At 32.2% G+C, this 16,869-nt stretch overlaps 1 protein-coding gene across 1 annotated transcript in view; it reads right to left on the bottom strand.

Moving 5' to 3' along the window:
- The window catches only part of CSMD3 (CUB and Sushi multiple domains 3), a gene marked incomplete at both ends in the record, with an annotated part of 751,074 nt that overhangs the window by 445,632 nt on the left and 288,573 nt on the right, over nt 1-16,869 (bottom strand). Inside the window, 2 exons of the mRNA XM_082307341.1 lie at nt 4,361-4,438; nt 15,508-15,816. Coding sequence (XP_082163467.1) covers nt 4,361-4,438; nt 15,508-15,816 — 387 coding nt within the window. The remainder of the gene's footprint in view (nt 1-4,360; nt 4,439-15,507; nt 15,817-16,869) is intronic.

Raw genomic sequence — 16,869 nt, 5'->3', positions numbered from 1 at the left:
TATTACTGGGTTTCAGTCTGTTCCTCCCCCAATTCTTCTTGGTGTGATGAAAGCGTATTGGCTTTAGAAACCCAAGTTTCTACTAGTGTTGGAATATATCTCTCTTTGACAATTACAGTTCCATAAACTGCATTTCACAAGGTCATTTAGTAGGAACTTGTTGGATGAGTATGTAGAATGAACTCTCTCTTTGAAATATCTGGGTGCCTTTATATAGTTCCAAAGCCTTTATCAAGACATGAGAAATTCAGAATCATCATAAGTAGCCCATATATATAGAAAAGAACTTAAAACTCTGGGTAGACAGGATTCACTGAGCAATGCAGGAAGGGAAAAGAACTATACCTGAGAACAACTAGGGAAAAAGACACCTTCTCATTTTTGTGACTTTTTTGACATTAAACTTATGTTAAAAATATAGCTATAAACTTATTCATTATGCCTGATAATATTAAAGAAATTAAAATAAAATGGTGCCATTTTGGGGTTGTATCATATATCTATGCACACAGAAGAAATTCTTTACTATAAACAAAATAAAGTAAAAATACTATTTAAACAGAACTATTTCTATTTATTGTAATGCATGTTTTAATATTTCAAATAATTATTTTTGTACACTGTATTTCTTCATACACAGGTAATACAGTGAATGTTCATATAAAAAGAATATTCTACTGGATTTTAAAGCACAAGAACTATTATATACTTCAATTTTTACCAAAAATGGAAGCTTGAAAACCCTTTTTTTTTTTTGACATCTTCTGTATAAAGTTCCATTCTTGAAAATACTCTATGAAATGGATTTTTAAATGATAAATTATGGATTTATTAATATTCATACATAAAAATATAGAGGATTATGTTAAAGAAAATCAATAAAATAATTACAGTGACAAAATTAAAATAAGACATGTACCACAGTAAAAATTCAGAAGAAAAAGTCATAAGTAGAAGTCATTAAACTGATTTCTGGTTTGATCCCAAATCAGAAATGCTTTTAAACACAAACTTAAATCTCTCTCTCTCTTTCTTCCTTTCTTCCTTTCTTCCTTCCTTTCTTTCTTTCTTCCTTTCTTCCTTCCTTCCTTCCTTTCTTTCTATCTTCCTTTCTTTCTTTCTTTCTTTCTTTCTTTCTTTCTTTCTTTCTTTCTTTCTTTCTTTCTGTCCTGATTTCAGCTGGGATAGAGTTAATTTTCTTCCTAGTAGCTTGTATAGTGCTGTGTTTTGGATTTAGGATGAGAATAACGTTGATTGATAACACACTGATGTTTTAGTTGTTGCTAAGTAATGCTTACACTAAGTCAAGGACTTTTCAGCTCCCCATGCTCTGCCGGGTGCACAGGGAGCTGGGAGGGGGCACAGCCAGGACAGCTGACCCAAACTGGCCAAAGGGCTATTCCATACCATACGATGCCATGCTCAGTACATAAACTGGGGGGAGCTGGCCAGGGGGCAGCGATCGCTGCTTGGGACATGCTGGGCATCGTCGGTGGGTGGTGAGCAATTATATAGTGTATCACTTGCTCTGTATATTATTATTGTATTATTATAGCATTATTATTATTACTACTACTATTACCATTATTACTATTACTACTATTCTATTTCATTTTACTTCAATTATTAAACTGTTCTTATCTCACCCCACAAGTTTTCTGACTTTCACCCTTCCAATTCTCTCCCCCATCCCACTGGGGTGGGGGGAGTGAGCGAGCAGCTGTGTGATGCTTAGTTGCTGGCTGGGGTTAACCACGACACTTTCTTTTTCTCTTTTTCTCTCTTTCTCTCTTTCTCTCTTGCTCTCTTGCTCTCTTGCTCTCTTGCTCTCTTGCTCTCTTTCTTGCTCTCTTTCTTTCTTTATCTTTTTCTCTCTTTCTTTCTTTCTTTCTCTCTTTCTTTCTTTCTTTCTTTCTTTCTTTCTTTCTTTCTTTCTCTTTCTTTCTTTCTTTCTCTTTCTCTTTCTTTCTTTCTTTCTTTCTTTCTTTCTTTCTTTCTTTCTTTCTTTCTTTCTTTCTTTCTTTCTTTCTTTCTTTCTTTCTTTTTCTTTCTGTTTTCTTTGTTTTACACCCCAGATAGTCATATGACGATAAGCAATGAAAGGGTTTCCTCTAGTAAATTAAAGGCTCCTCTAGGGAAATCATTCATTCATGGTCTGGTCATGAAACTGGGAGCAAGAAATTCCAGAGTTCTAATCCAGATAGAACTAGGTCCCCCAAGGATTTTTTTTTTTTTTTTTTTGTTAAACTCAGCACTTGAAAAATGAAGTTCTTTCACACTTGTTTCAAAATATATCATCATATCAAATATTATCATTCTGCCTTTACTGAGTGCAAATCACATGCATTACTATTGAATGTTATATACCTGATACATTCAAAAAAAGTAAAATAGGGAAAAGATATACACATGAGAAATGTTAGTTGATAATTTCTAGAGATGTTGCTGATACAAGGCATAATGTAAAATAGATATTCACTTATCCTTATATTATTTCCACTAACAGTTGAATGATGGTCATCCTTTTTCTATAAAGGACCCTATGTGTCATTGTAATGCAAGTACAGATACAGCCTAGGCCACATTAGGAATTTTATCTAAAGTCAACAGCTAAATACATAGGCTTTTCCTGAAATACTGGCTCTTCAGTTTCCTCAGCTACCAAACTGACTAGCTAACCAAATGTAGATTACAATATAAAATCTTAGTTATCTATTTATGACAAGATTATGATCACTAAAGGTACAAATCATCAAGGTTTTCACCTTCACTTATTATTGATTCATATAGGTAATCTACTCTGCATAACCAATACAATGAGATACGGAAGTTTTCAGCTTTACATAGAATATCATAACATATTAAATTATATAAAGACTTTCAAGAATATATTCATAAATTTCATCACTAATTTCATAACAATCACCTTTAGATATCACAAGTGTCTGGTATTTCACTATAAATACACAATTCCTATAAATGTTTATATAGTGGAATATTTAATGATTTGTGCAAAATAAATGTATAGAGAAACAATCTGTTTTATCAGCTGTTGCACTATTCTCATTTGTAACTATAAAAGCACAGATGGACCATCAGACAGAGACCTCAGTGATGTACCTTATAAACACCTGTAATTATATTATTGTTATTTCTGTTGTATAATCATGCTACTTTCTAGTCACCCAATGTGCGTAAAAATAATACTTGTTTTTAAATATTTTGATACAAAGCTTTCAAATAAACCAGAAATGCCTTACAGAACTGTTTAGGTGATGCATTTTACAGAAAAGTTGAATATGGCAATATGCTACATTATAAAAACTGAACAGAAGTGTGTTTTGCTTTGTTGTTCTTATTTGGTAAACATTAAAGGGTCTTGCTGCTTGAAGATATCTTTTTATAAAAAAAAAAAATCACCTCTAACATGTTGACAGTTTAAAATCTAAAAATGAAAAATACATTAAAAGTTATGTCAATGTGCCCTGCTAAATCCTGGAAATTAAATCCATCACTGACACTTCAAACAAAAAATTAGTGCAAAAGTGTCCAACCTAAGGACCTTTGAAAACAAGTCCTTTCACTCCTGTGAATAATAATGAAATGTAGCATAAGCAGACATAGGCTAAGCAGTTAGTCCATCTTTATTTTAACAAATTACTTCTAAATATTTAAAATGTAATTCTAGCCTGAAAAGGAACTCTATAAAAATGGCACATTCTTTTGCAAAAATTATCCTCTTTAACCTACCTGTTTAATTTATGTTAGAAAGTTGCTTGACTCCTCCTTATAAGTTAATCAGAACTAGGTCCTATAAGATACTGAGCACTTTCAGTTTCTGTTTTCTGTAATTAAAATTGAAGGCACCAAGCATCTCCAGAATTTTTAAAACTACAGTTATGTCAAAATGTCAAAGTTAATGAAGAAAAAAAATTTCAGAATGTGACCTCATGTGTGTCACTTGAAAAAAATATGTGGTTGCACATTTGTAAATGAGGATAGGCTTTGCTTTGTATAGTCTTTTGCTGCTTGTACTAATTTTCAATTAAAATAACATATCTCCTGTTCACAGCTAAGATTTCAGCTGACACCTGGGAGGCTGAATATTTATTTCTCTGTAAATACTTCAAATTTAATGTGAAACTACTGACAAAATAACGTCATTCTACAATGCCAGATTTATAGAAAGCTTGTCTTTAGAGTAGAACCATATTTAAAAATTCACCATGCAGACTGGAGAAACAGATTTCAGTCAATTATCAGAAATAAACAAACAATTTTGAAAACACACAAACAACACAAACAGCACAAACTTCACTCTTGCACTAGAAAAAAGTAACAAAAAAAGGAGTACACTCACAGATAGAAAACTTGTTGCTGTTGTCTTTCCCTGGAAACAATTTAAATCCTCTAGATTTAAAATCTATGGCCTTTTTCACTAGTTAAAAAAACAAACAAAAACATGTATCAGGCAATACAGTCTAAAATATTTCATTTCATTTGATAAATTTTATCATGGAAGTATATACAAATTAGAGTACCAGCTACTGAACAAGTTCATATTGCGTACCTTTGGTGGAAAACAATTTACAAAAACAAGTACTCAGACCAATTTTTGCACCTGACAAAGGAAAGAAGTAAGATTTGTAACTTAATTTTTCACCTGCATAGCCAATAAAAAAAAAATTATGGCCAAAAATGTTTATTTCCACGCACCATATTGTTGTGTAAAACATGGTCACACATTTATGGAACCTGGAAAATTAAAAGAATGATAGATATGTTTGCTCTAAAACAGTTGAACAGTTGAATCTTATCTGGTGTTTCTTCTGTATTAAGAAACAGTAGAACAGTAGTGCTTATCCTCTGCTCTCTCCATTAAAAAAAATTAAAAAAAAGTAAGAAGAAAAAAGTACAGAATACTATCATATCTGCCAACTGAAAAGTCAGCAACCTTTTAAAAGAAGATACTATGTCATTTTTTAAACAGCTGATTTTTTGTGAAATTTTAATTCAATTATTTTTCCCAGTGATAATTTAAAAGGACAAAGAGTCATCCAAGACGTTATTAAAAGCAAACTGAAATCCAATATATATGCTCAGATCTGAATTCTATACGCATCCAAGCAATACAGCACATATATTAATCCACATATATTCTGAAAAGGTTTAATCAGCAGTAGAAACGCCAACATATTTTTTGTCAACATATTTTGCCTGTTACTTCAGATTTTAAAATTTAAATTAAAAGTCTGTTTTACATTTGGGAAAAAGACAAACCAGAGGCAACAGCTAAAAAATTACAATGTTTTAGCAGACAAAAAGTCCTTCTAAATGTATCACATCAGAATACATTCTCAAGATCTATAGGCACCCAGGTTATCTCCCCATTCCAAAAGTATCTCCATTAGTTTTTTTCAAAATCTGCCTTAGCTATGTTCCTAGTTTAGTATGGAAGAATAATTTTTGTTCAGGAAATACTGAGATTTTATTATCTATGTTTAGATTACTCAGACAAAACCGTGTCCTGGTTTCATCTGGGATGGAGTTAATTGTCTTCCTAGTAGCTGGTATAGTGCTGTGTTTTGGATTTAGGATGAGAACAATGTTGGTAACACACTGACGTTTTGGTTGTTGCTAGGCAGTGCTTATACTAAGTCAAGGACTTTTCAGCTTCCCATATTCTGCCAGGTACACAAGAAGCTGGGAAGGAGCATATTCTGGGTGGAGCATATTCAGCTGGAGCATATTCAGGACAGTTGACCCAGACCAGCCAAAGGACTATCACATAGCATATGACATCATGCTCAGTATATAAACTGGGGGCAGTTAGCCGGGGGACAGCAATTGCTGCTTGGGGCTGGGCTGGATATTGGTCAGTGGGTGGTGAGCAGTTGTATTGCACATCACTTATTTTGTATATTCTTTTATTATTATTGTTGTTGTTGTTGTTGTTGTTATCTCTTCCCCTACTGTCCTATTAAACTGTTTTTATCTCAACCCGTGGGTTTTACTTTTTTTTTTCTGATTATCTCCCCCATCCCACTGAGGCAGGGGGAGGGTGAGCGAGTGGCTGTGTGGTGCTCAGCTGACAACTGGGGTTAAACCACAAGAAACAGAAATATTTTGATCATAGGGAAAACACCTCATTATTAAATTAAGCATACCAGGCTAATTTTCTGTTTTAACTAGAGAAATTTGTATACATAAAAATGAAATACAGTCTACTGTTCTGATGTTGGTTCTGAAGCTGGTCCCCTTTCTGGCTTGAAAATTGTTATTTGCAAAAAGTGTAATATGGAAGGCAGTTGGCTCCCACCTCACCCCTAAGCCCACTACTGAACTATTTCTGTAAAAGCCCTTATTTTGGTCTGGCTTTGTGATAAAGGCAGTTAATCCAGGCAAACGATGTGGCCTTAACATATTTTTGAAACAAAGCAACTAATAAAAGGAGAGTAAAACCAAAACTTAACAGATATCAAAAGGTAAGAGAGAATAAGGCAAAAACAGCCCAAGAAATTTTTTCTTTCAGCCACTAAACTCAGTGCCTGTTTTCTCCAATACATTCTGCCAGTGAGCAATGAATCATACATAAAAATGGACCATCTAAAAAAATTTAAATTTTAAGTATAAGTTAATTTTAGGTACATTATACTCAAATGACTTTATAGATTATATATATTTAAAAACTATATGGAAGAAGATGTTAGATGTTGGCTACAAGCAAATACTGCTGATAAAGACAGCCGATTAAAGGAACTAGGTCTAAGAGAAGCTAACCCAAGAAGATAGCCAGTACATCATCAAAGAACTTTCAGCACCTCTTAACTTCTTATACAAAATCAATGAATAGTCAAAGAAACCCTTACATGAGGCATAAATACCAAAGTAGCAAAATAGTATTGATGTTATTAAATAAAAGTAATCATTACCACACACAAGAGCAGAACAAGATTCAGGAGAAAATAACATACTACTTAGAAAGACAATTTACAGTATATATATAGGACATGATGATAAATATTTTTACACTTCTGATGGAAGAGACCACACTGTTTTCTAAATACATAGAGGCTTTTACCTCAAGAAGCAAAATGTAAATTTCCTTGTGTATCATCATAATGTAACCTATAAACATTGCTAATGGTTCTGGTAAAACTGTTATTTGCAAGAGCATAACGTATCTGTTGGCACAACATACTATATTTTTAATTTTTTTTTTTTAATCTTTAATACCAGAAGCTCCTCACCCCCCCAGTTAATTGAAATCTATAAGCAATTCTAGCCTCAGTGGAAGTCATGGACCCAAGAACTGTACCTTCACACAGTACAACCATACTGGAATAACAGTAATGCTCTTTCATCATTGTGTGAGATTTCTAAGATGCTATTTCTACATAAATATGAATGTAGGAGTATAGCTGTAAGCTTCTTTTGGCCTTCTCTAAGTATCAGTGTAAAATAACTCCCCATGAATTAGAAGATAGGCCTAGATATTCTTCCAACACCTAAGCAGAATGAGAGTGGGCTTGAATATATGATCTCAAGTGCTGGGATGGGTTTAAATACTAGCACTAGGGAGATTTTTGTCCCTTATTTTCAGAAATCATCATAACAATACATTAAAAATGAAGACTGGGTTGAGTTTTTTGTTTGTTTCTATTCATCCTCAAACACCTGAATGGCATACGCATAGTTTATGTGTACAAGAAACATAGTTCACAAGATCTGAAGTGGAATTGAAAATAGTTACAAGAGTGTCTTGGTGAACACATTATTTAAAACAATCAGAGATTTTTATAACTATTGGCATCACTTTACTGAGGCTGTTAAATACTACTAGGAAAGCAAGCAAGTCAAGATCTCTGAAGCAACTTCACACTGCAAGAGAAGAATTTTACTTTTAATTGTGTTTTGTATGATGGTTTATTGAAGAGTAGTTTCTGAATACATTGTGAAGGAGTAGTTATAGAAATGTATTTGGTCCAAACATGCCGTCACTAAACTATGTGTCAGGCTGCATATGCATGTACATACATAAAAACAACCCCACCATCACCAAAAAATCCCATACGCAAAACAAAATAAATGCATTCTTTAATACTTGGTAAACTAGGCATTATTTTGCACATGCCAATGTGGAAACCAGTGATTAAAATGGTAACTGTTCAAAAACAATTTTAGCATTCTGAGAGATACATGAGACTTAAATTTCAAGATGAAAAATTTGCTTCTACAATATGGAAGTACTGAGGTATATAGCCATGTGAAAGATATCTATTTAAAACACTGACAACCCACAAATTCATGTCTGTATTTTAGTTATGCAACAGCATTTATGTAAAGAAATTGTCCATCTTGTCTTGTCTATGTTTTGTAAACTTTTAAAACAAGTATAAAGTACATTTAAAATACTGATGACTAAAACACTACCATTCTATGCAAAACAGGCACTCAGGCTGCATTACTACAGCTATACAGAGTATTAACCATGGAAACTTGGGCCTCTTCTGACCTTATATACTTCTTTCCTTGGGGGTAGCTCAAAGTAATTCAAACACTGAAACAGCCCCTCCCCCCTCCTGAACATTTTTTACATTATATTCACTACTACTCAGCTAATTTTTAAAGTCATGTGTAATTGCACTAATATTAAATTGTTTTTTATATTCTAACTACAATGTATTTGATTTATACCAACATATTGTGGTCAAAATAGGAAAACCTGAATTACTGAGGGAAAATAATTACCCAACACATTAGAAGACAAATATAAATTATAGTAGTAAACTTGTAAAACATAATGAAGAACACTTAAGAACTGCAGGAACTGAAAGAAAAATAATAGAAGGAACAAGTTAGGAGAATAAAATTGACAGGCAAGTATAAGGATCAATAATTCAATCAAAACATTGACACAACTAATTTCTTGAAATCAGTATGACTGATTTTATTTTTCTTCCTTCTAATCACACTGGACTTGACTATGGAATGAAAACTGGTCTCCTTTCTTATGACTTCCTTGAAGTGGGAAGATGTCAAGAAGCTCAGGTCATTATTATCAGTTTTTCTCTAATAAAAAACTTTAGATTAACAAACCATGGTTTATAAAGTTCATCCACCGAACAGACCATATCTGTGTGACTTGTTGCACATATTAAACAGGTATTTCCAAAAGTATTATGAAATATTAAACAAATATGGTTCAGTGATTGAATGCTTGAGTGCTAAATTACATCTATGTTATACTAATAAGCATTTCTTGGAAATTTTTAAACTATTCTGAAAAATTACTTTTAAAAATACACAAATATTCTTATATACACATATTCTTATATAAATATAAGAACATAAGAATCTTACTGCAAAATATATTGACTTTCCTCAGACTCTCATCTTTGTAGTTCTGGGTTTCACTCACAATAAAAAAAGCCCCAACAAAAGAACGTGAGGACATGTGCATATTAATTTCCTACTTGACTCTTAAAAACTTTTAACAGCTTTTCAGAAAACCTCTCCTTCCCTGCTCCTCCTTCCCTCTTCTTGCTTCTAAGTAAATGTCATAAAAATTAGTATATATGAATATATTTTCTAACAAATCCTTAAAAAGTTTACATCAAATAATCCTAAAGCAGTGCTCTATCATTCAATGAATCTTTAAAAAAAATAAAGATAATTAAATAACTTTTTCTTAAATCCTTTTGTTTTCAAAAGTTTCATTAGCATCTGATTTAATTCCTCATAACAAATCTTAAAAATCTTTTTAAATCTTTTAAAAAATCTTCTTTCCTCCTACCATCATAAATTCTCCTGTAACGCACAGCAAAAAGAAATGCTGGTTTAATGGGGAACACCCATTAGCAAGTTGTTTTCTCCCTCATTCGTTTTTTCCTGGCTATTACTAAGATACTACATAAAGTCAGATATTAAAAAGCATACAGCAAGGTGTGATATATAAATGTTCTTAAAGAATAAAAGGGAAAGGATAGAGAAATGGTAAAGGCTTTATAAGAAAGAAAAAAAATAGAGCTGAAAATGGAGAAAAAGAAAAGAGAATGGAGATATCAGTAAAATTAATAAAATTTTGAAAACAAATAGCTAAGTAAAATCATCAAAACGCATATCTACACTTTAATTCTCAAACTGAGAATTTAAATTAAATTAATTTTAAATTTAATTTAAATTAATTAAAACTTTACAAATGCTTGGTGACATTTCTGCTCTTTAGAAAAAGAGAAGTTCAGAGTAGTGAAATGTGTTGGAATCTAAAGTCCTAAAAATAAAGTTCTATGTAAAATAGATGGGATTTAAGATCCTAAGGAAAGCATTGAGTCATTTTTTGAATTGCTACATGATGACTAGTGCCATTCATGAACATTTCCTGGTACTATTTGAGTTTGAGTTCGATAAGCAATTATTTTTTTCTCCAACCTTTATATCTCTGTCTCAGACTGATTTTTTTCTATATTTCATTTATGATTATGAACTGTACCAGTGGTACATTGCTTGCACCTTGTACTCATTTGTATCTATAGTACAGAGGTCTTACTTTAGAAATTCTTTTGGGATGGATATTGTCTTAGAATGCAGGACTTCTTAATGGTATACTAAAATCAATTAAGTTTTAAAAATAATTTTAATCTTTTCCTCTTTATGACTTTCTTGGTGCATATATACCTGTCAATACTCTAAATATTCTTTGCAAATATTCAGTTCATTGGAAGAAAAAGCACAATACTTTATTTCTTCATTTTTCAATACAAGAAACTAAACCACTGTTCAATTGCCTCCACTGATCATGATTCCTGAGTAAAAAGATATAACCAAACCTCATGGCTCTTTCTTGAAAGATGAAAAAAGGATGTCTACTATAAATTGTTTATACTGAGTTCATCTTATGTGATAGGAGTTCTTATTTATTTCTGCGGTAGAAGTCCAGATTCATTACAATGAAGAACAAAACTCCAGTGACTTGATTGGAGATACGTCATTATCAATCCACTTTGTACTCCTTCAGTAGAATTAAGGAGTCTTTAAAAAATTTTTACACTCACTTTGTAAAATCATTTAAACTCACTTTGTGATCCTTTTAAAACCCCTAGAAGTGTAATATCATGTCAGCAAAAGTAAGAATCAGACTTTATTATGTTTGGCATTGATAGATCAAGGATTCTTCTCAATTTTATGAGAGAATGGAAACCTCTGCTGTATCAACATCATCAGCTTTCATGTTTATTTTATTCTTTTTCTTTGCTTCTATCTTAAGATTTATTTAGAAATCTTTGTACTCCTTGTTCTCTGTTGTCACTGAAACCCGAAGATTCCCATTATTCTCAGGGGTATTTAATTATGTGTACTTCCATATTAAAATGAACATTAATAGGATAAGATGGGATAGCATAGGATAGCATAGCATAGCATAGCATAGCATAGTTCAGTTGGAAGGGACCTACAACGATCGTCTAGTCCAACTGCCTGACCACTTCAGGGCTGACCAAAAGTTAAAGCATATTATTAAGGGCACTGTCCAAATGCCTCTTAGTGTGCCTCTTAGTGCATCTTTAGACAGTACAAGTATGCTATAAAAGCACTCACAAGAAAAAGTTTTAAAATATCTCTCATGATGTTTGCATATACTGAAAGAAAAATTCTACAGCCTTAAGAAAGAAAAGATGTGGTTGATCTGAATTACAAAACAATTCCATAGCACTAACAGAATTACTAAACTCTGAATTCTTAGTGTATGGAACATAGTAGAAAAGACCAAAAATGTAAGATTATCCTCTACTAATAGAGTTATGATCAAGCCAACAGTATTAAACACTTAAAATAAAAAAGGGAAAAAAATCACATTTAATTTCCTTCATGATTTCGCATATGAAGGCAGATCATACTAGAAATTGTGATTGTAGTATCCACATGAATTACTACTGAATGCTTGGCATATGAAGCTTCTAGATTTAACTGAATGAAAGTGGTGGGGGACCTCCTTTAATTCCTAATTCTGAATAGAGGGAGAGATACACTTTCCTGAGTTTGAGAGCTTGGTTTCATTAGAACTCGACTCAAAAGATGCTATGTTTCTCTTCTAGCTATCATATCTAAATATATTTTTCATTAGCCTATCAAGCTGCAGCTTGAAACTAGGCTTTTCACCCTTCATCTACTCCCTCCTTCTACCAAAAGGCTTCATTGTTCCAATAACAAGAACTCTTCTCACTCCTCTCCCTAATTCATCTATTTATATGTTATATACTCATTTGTTCTTATTTAAGTTCTCCACGTACTGGCATTCACTTCCTGAAACATTTATCCTTTCATCCTGTCTTACATTTTCTTTTATAAGGTGGGATGATCAGAACAATATAACACCATTATAGTTCTTGTATTCATCTGACTTAGTCTGAATTCTTTGTGATGAAGGAACTATAATCATGTTCAGTATTCCTCGTGAGATCTCACTATTGCCTTATAAAATGATACTTGTACTTCCCTACCTGTAATGGAAGTATTTCACCAAATGCATCTAGGGTTCCTTTTTTCTCTGTTAAATAGTTAGAATACAAAATCTTCTCTTCTGTAGTTTCCAACTAATAAACTTAGAGAAGAAATTCTTCAGCCAGCCTTTGACACAACCTACAATTATTGTTGAAGTCCAGGTAGTAAGTGTGGTAGACTAATTTACACCTAGCAGTTTAATGCTAGGTAGATAGAGACCTCTAGTTCTCTCTAAACATCTCTTTCATACATACACTTCAAAAATCAGTTTAGGAAACAAAACAGTATTGTTATTGTTTACTCATTCTGAAAGATCTTATTCACAAAGCAATCCTATGGAAGCCAACAGTACAACTGTTAGTCTATAGTTATCATTTTGCATCAAAGCTAAGGTTTCATAGAACAGCACTATTCTGATCTCACTAGCAACATTCTCAAAAAATCCTACAGTGAAGGCTACATGTGCAGTACATTTTTACCATTTTAAGTATATACATATATGATACAGTAAGTTTTAGTAAATTATATTTAGTATATTAAATTTTATCTTTTCAAGTATTGATTTTTTTGCATAGATTTGGGAGCATAATTCTTAAATTATGATCAAGAGTACAGGATAAAAATATATTTCCAAAATAAAAACTAATTTTTACTATCTATTAAATAGAGAAAGAATTAAAAAAGGAATTTACATAACCTTCTTTAGTAGCTCTTATATATAGTTCCATATTAATTTAATATGCAGGACAAGACTGGTAGTTTTTATACTTTTGTGCATATTTCATTGTCAAAGAGAGGCTAAAATGCTTCAATAGAAACCTACAGAAAACTCCACAGAAACACCTGTGGAATATCTCCCCATAATGGAAATTTCTTCAAGTCAATTAATAATAGTCTCACAAACATTGCTTCAAAATATGTCTGTGTCTTTGTAATGAGCAATATTTTGTGGAAGACCATTACAGGTTGTTTAATGAGGGTAAATTTGATATGTTTTCATGGTTATTATAAGTACACTAGCAAATATTGGTGTTTCCCAAGCAAAAATGGTAATTTTTTACTCAATATATGCATACTCACTCTAATAGCATATGCACGTATACTGTTCTGTGGGTATGATACAGTAAAAAATATTTAAAAGATTTTGTGTAAAGAATGCTAACAAAATCAAGACTTTAAATGTGGCATGAGGGAATAAACTGCTCACAGAACTAGTTATGGGCTTCTTGTCCAGTAAGTTCTATACAAGACTAATTTCATCTGTATGTGGGCTGCAGTACCTTTTAGTACCTGTGGTACTACTTTAATATTTGACAAATAAACACCATAACATTATTTTAGCAGTATCTTGGTCTCACTTTTTCTTTTCTTTTTTTTTTTTTTTTGCATAATGTAAGGTTTAGCACTTTAATATGCCAAAGTAATTCAGAAGTATGTGCCTTACCTATATATTTTATTAAAGGATAGGTCAGAGAAGGAAAGGACAGTGAGAAAACAGTGGAGAGGGCATTGTAGTATAATGATTACAAACAGGAGATGGAAGAATCTGTATTTATATCACAATTACTGCCAAATTTAACTACCAAATTAGTACACTCTCACACCTTTAAACTAGAAGAGATTATTACAGGCCCTCAAATACTCCCTCATAACTGAAAATAAGCCTGCTTATTTTTACTCAACCAAAGATGTTCTGAAGTGAATGCATAGCCACACAACCAATACAACCCAAACTCTATTAATTAATTTATACCAGCTGATAACCACAATAATACTTTAGATGTGTATTGAAATTAATACAAATGAAACATAAATAGCTGTTTAATGATTTCTGTTTCATATGCAAACCAAATACAGTGCTTGTTTTTCAGTTATCCTACTTAAATTATGTTTTAAAATTATGCAGAACTGCAGCTCTGTTGTTTCAGTAGGTGTAAATGAAGCTACAATAACTTATACTAGCTGGCTATCTGATCCATTAGGACAACAGATTCCAATCTAAAGTTCTAATCTAAAGTTGTCTTTAGAAAATATCAACCACATAATGAGACTTCTGCAAATTGCTTGTGCTATAAAAGATGTTCCTCCTCCATGTATTTGTGTTTATAACTTCTTTATGCACAATATATTAACATGAAACAATGGATTAAAAAACAATAAAAATTAAAAATATATAATAAATATTATTTAACATTAACCTGCAAAATTAAGCTGCTCCTTCCCTGAACTTGTGTATATGTAAAAACATACCACATGCAATTTGTCTCTGAATGTTTATGCTGGTTAAATTAAGACAATGCAGCATTGCTGTTTCTCAGCCTCGTGTTTCACATACTATCATTTACCTTTTAATATAATAAATAAGGCTTTCTTTATACTCCATAAGTTGTTCATTATTAGTACTTTAGCATGTGGATTAAATCTTCTGAATATAGGAACATATCAAATCTTTAGCTGTACTACTTCAATATTTGCAACTGAATTCCCTAGTGTTCTAAACTTTGTTTCATTCATGGATTCCGTGTTTGATAGAATAAAAATGTACAGATTTTTTAAAAAGAAGATTTAAGCGGAAAGTGATGATTACAACTGCATCACCGATCAGTTTAGAACAAAGCAGCTATTTATAATGTACATTTTTTTTTATGCTATAGTTGATTATGTCTAAACATATATGCAGAATAGATTCATATTTTAATCGCAATTCTCTAAACTTTCATTAGATCTCACGCTAGGCTTGATAGTAATGATACAAGTGGCATCAACAGAAAATTCCTTACCTTTCCCTTTTGTCTTTTTATAAATCAAATTAATTTAAATTACTATGACAATATTATTTTTAATTTAATTTTTCCAGCTGGTTACCCCACTAAAACTCAATTCAAGATTTAATCCCTTTCCCATTTGTTTCAATTACATTTCCTGAATGGATACCTGACATTTCACTTTCAATTTATACAAAATATTTTTCCGTAACTACATGGGCACAAGTAAAATAATATCCGATACCTCTATGAGTAACAACTGCAAGTTCTTTAGTTCTTTCTATCTGCTCAGCATTTCTTGGTCGTCTTCTTCTGCTTTGTAAATTTGCTTGATGAAGGGACAGTGCTTCCTTGGAAGTGTCCGACTCCAGAATTGATTTTCTTATATTCAAAGCTTGCACTTGTGGCTCTTCAGAAGGTTGTCTATAGGTGGTCACTGCACTGGATACAGCAACATCAGCAGATGTGCTAGCAACAGTAATAGCACCAGTAGTGGACGCAATACGCTCCTCTAACTCACCAGTGGAGGCAGTTTTGATCAAAGTGGAAGAACCTGTGGGACACACAGTAGCACTGGATGCTAACTTTTTCTTTTGAATTGTGTTTTCCTGATCAACCTAAGAGATGAAATTTCCCTTTGTTTAACATAGTAAGGACAACTGACATGAAAAGAGGAAAGTTGGTATGCTTTATTTAAAAATTTGAAGTAACCAGAACATTTTTTAATGCTAGTGAACATTTTGTAATTATAGTGATGTTACACGTTTAGTTTTAAATGTCCTCAAAAACTTATAGTATAAACTTTTGTACTGGTCATAACAACAGGACATAATTTCCACCCCTGCAAATTCAGTCCTGAAATCAGCAATATATACAGCTATATCATTAAAAGGGACCCCACGTATAGAAAAGTGATAATCACCCTATTGAGGAGTGAAACAGCAGCATTATCTAGTAACGTAAGTAAACAGGCGAAGCTTCTGTACTCCAACTGCTAATAAGGCTGCCAAATACATTCATATATTTGATTCTTTTCATCAAAGATTGACAGGGCTCTAAAAGCTCATTTAGACTTGATACAAGGGTAGATAGATAGTAAAAGGTACACATTTAAACAAAACATCTAAGCAGAATTATCTATACATGATATTGGACAAAGGCTGCATCTGTAATTCTCTTTTTGCTCTCTGATTCCTGTAATAGGCCAGATTATTTTACTCAAAACACCTACCCACAAAATGTTTGATGAGTTAAAAAATTGTCCATGCACTGCTTGTGGAAATATTAAGTTAACAATTCTAATTTGTCTAGTAGCTAAAATATATAACTTGTGGGAATTTTTAATATTTTATTATTATTAATATTTATCATTCCCCATTCCCCAGATTTGGCTGCAAATGTTTGGAAGCCAAGACTCTCACCTGTGAGAATTTAGAACATCTAATGCAGTAGCAACTTCATTTTGACCGGAGCGAATAAATGACAGAGCAATGCATAGTAAAATTCATAACAATAAATTAGCATAAACAAAGTTGATGTAGCATGAACTGTATTATGTTACACTAGTATCTTTAAAACATGACTTTTTTATTCCATAACAATGATT

Source organism: Platalea leucorodia, assembly GCF_965183815.1.
Source record: "Platalea leucorodia genome assembly, chromosome: 1".
In the NCBI taxonomy this organism is placed as follows: Eukaryota; Metazoa; Chordata; class Aves; order Pelecaniformes; family Threskiornithidae; genus Platalea; species Platalea leucorodia.
The sequence above is the reverse complement of the archived record's forward strand: the minus strand, read 5'-3'. Positions and strand labels throughout refer to the sequence as shown.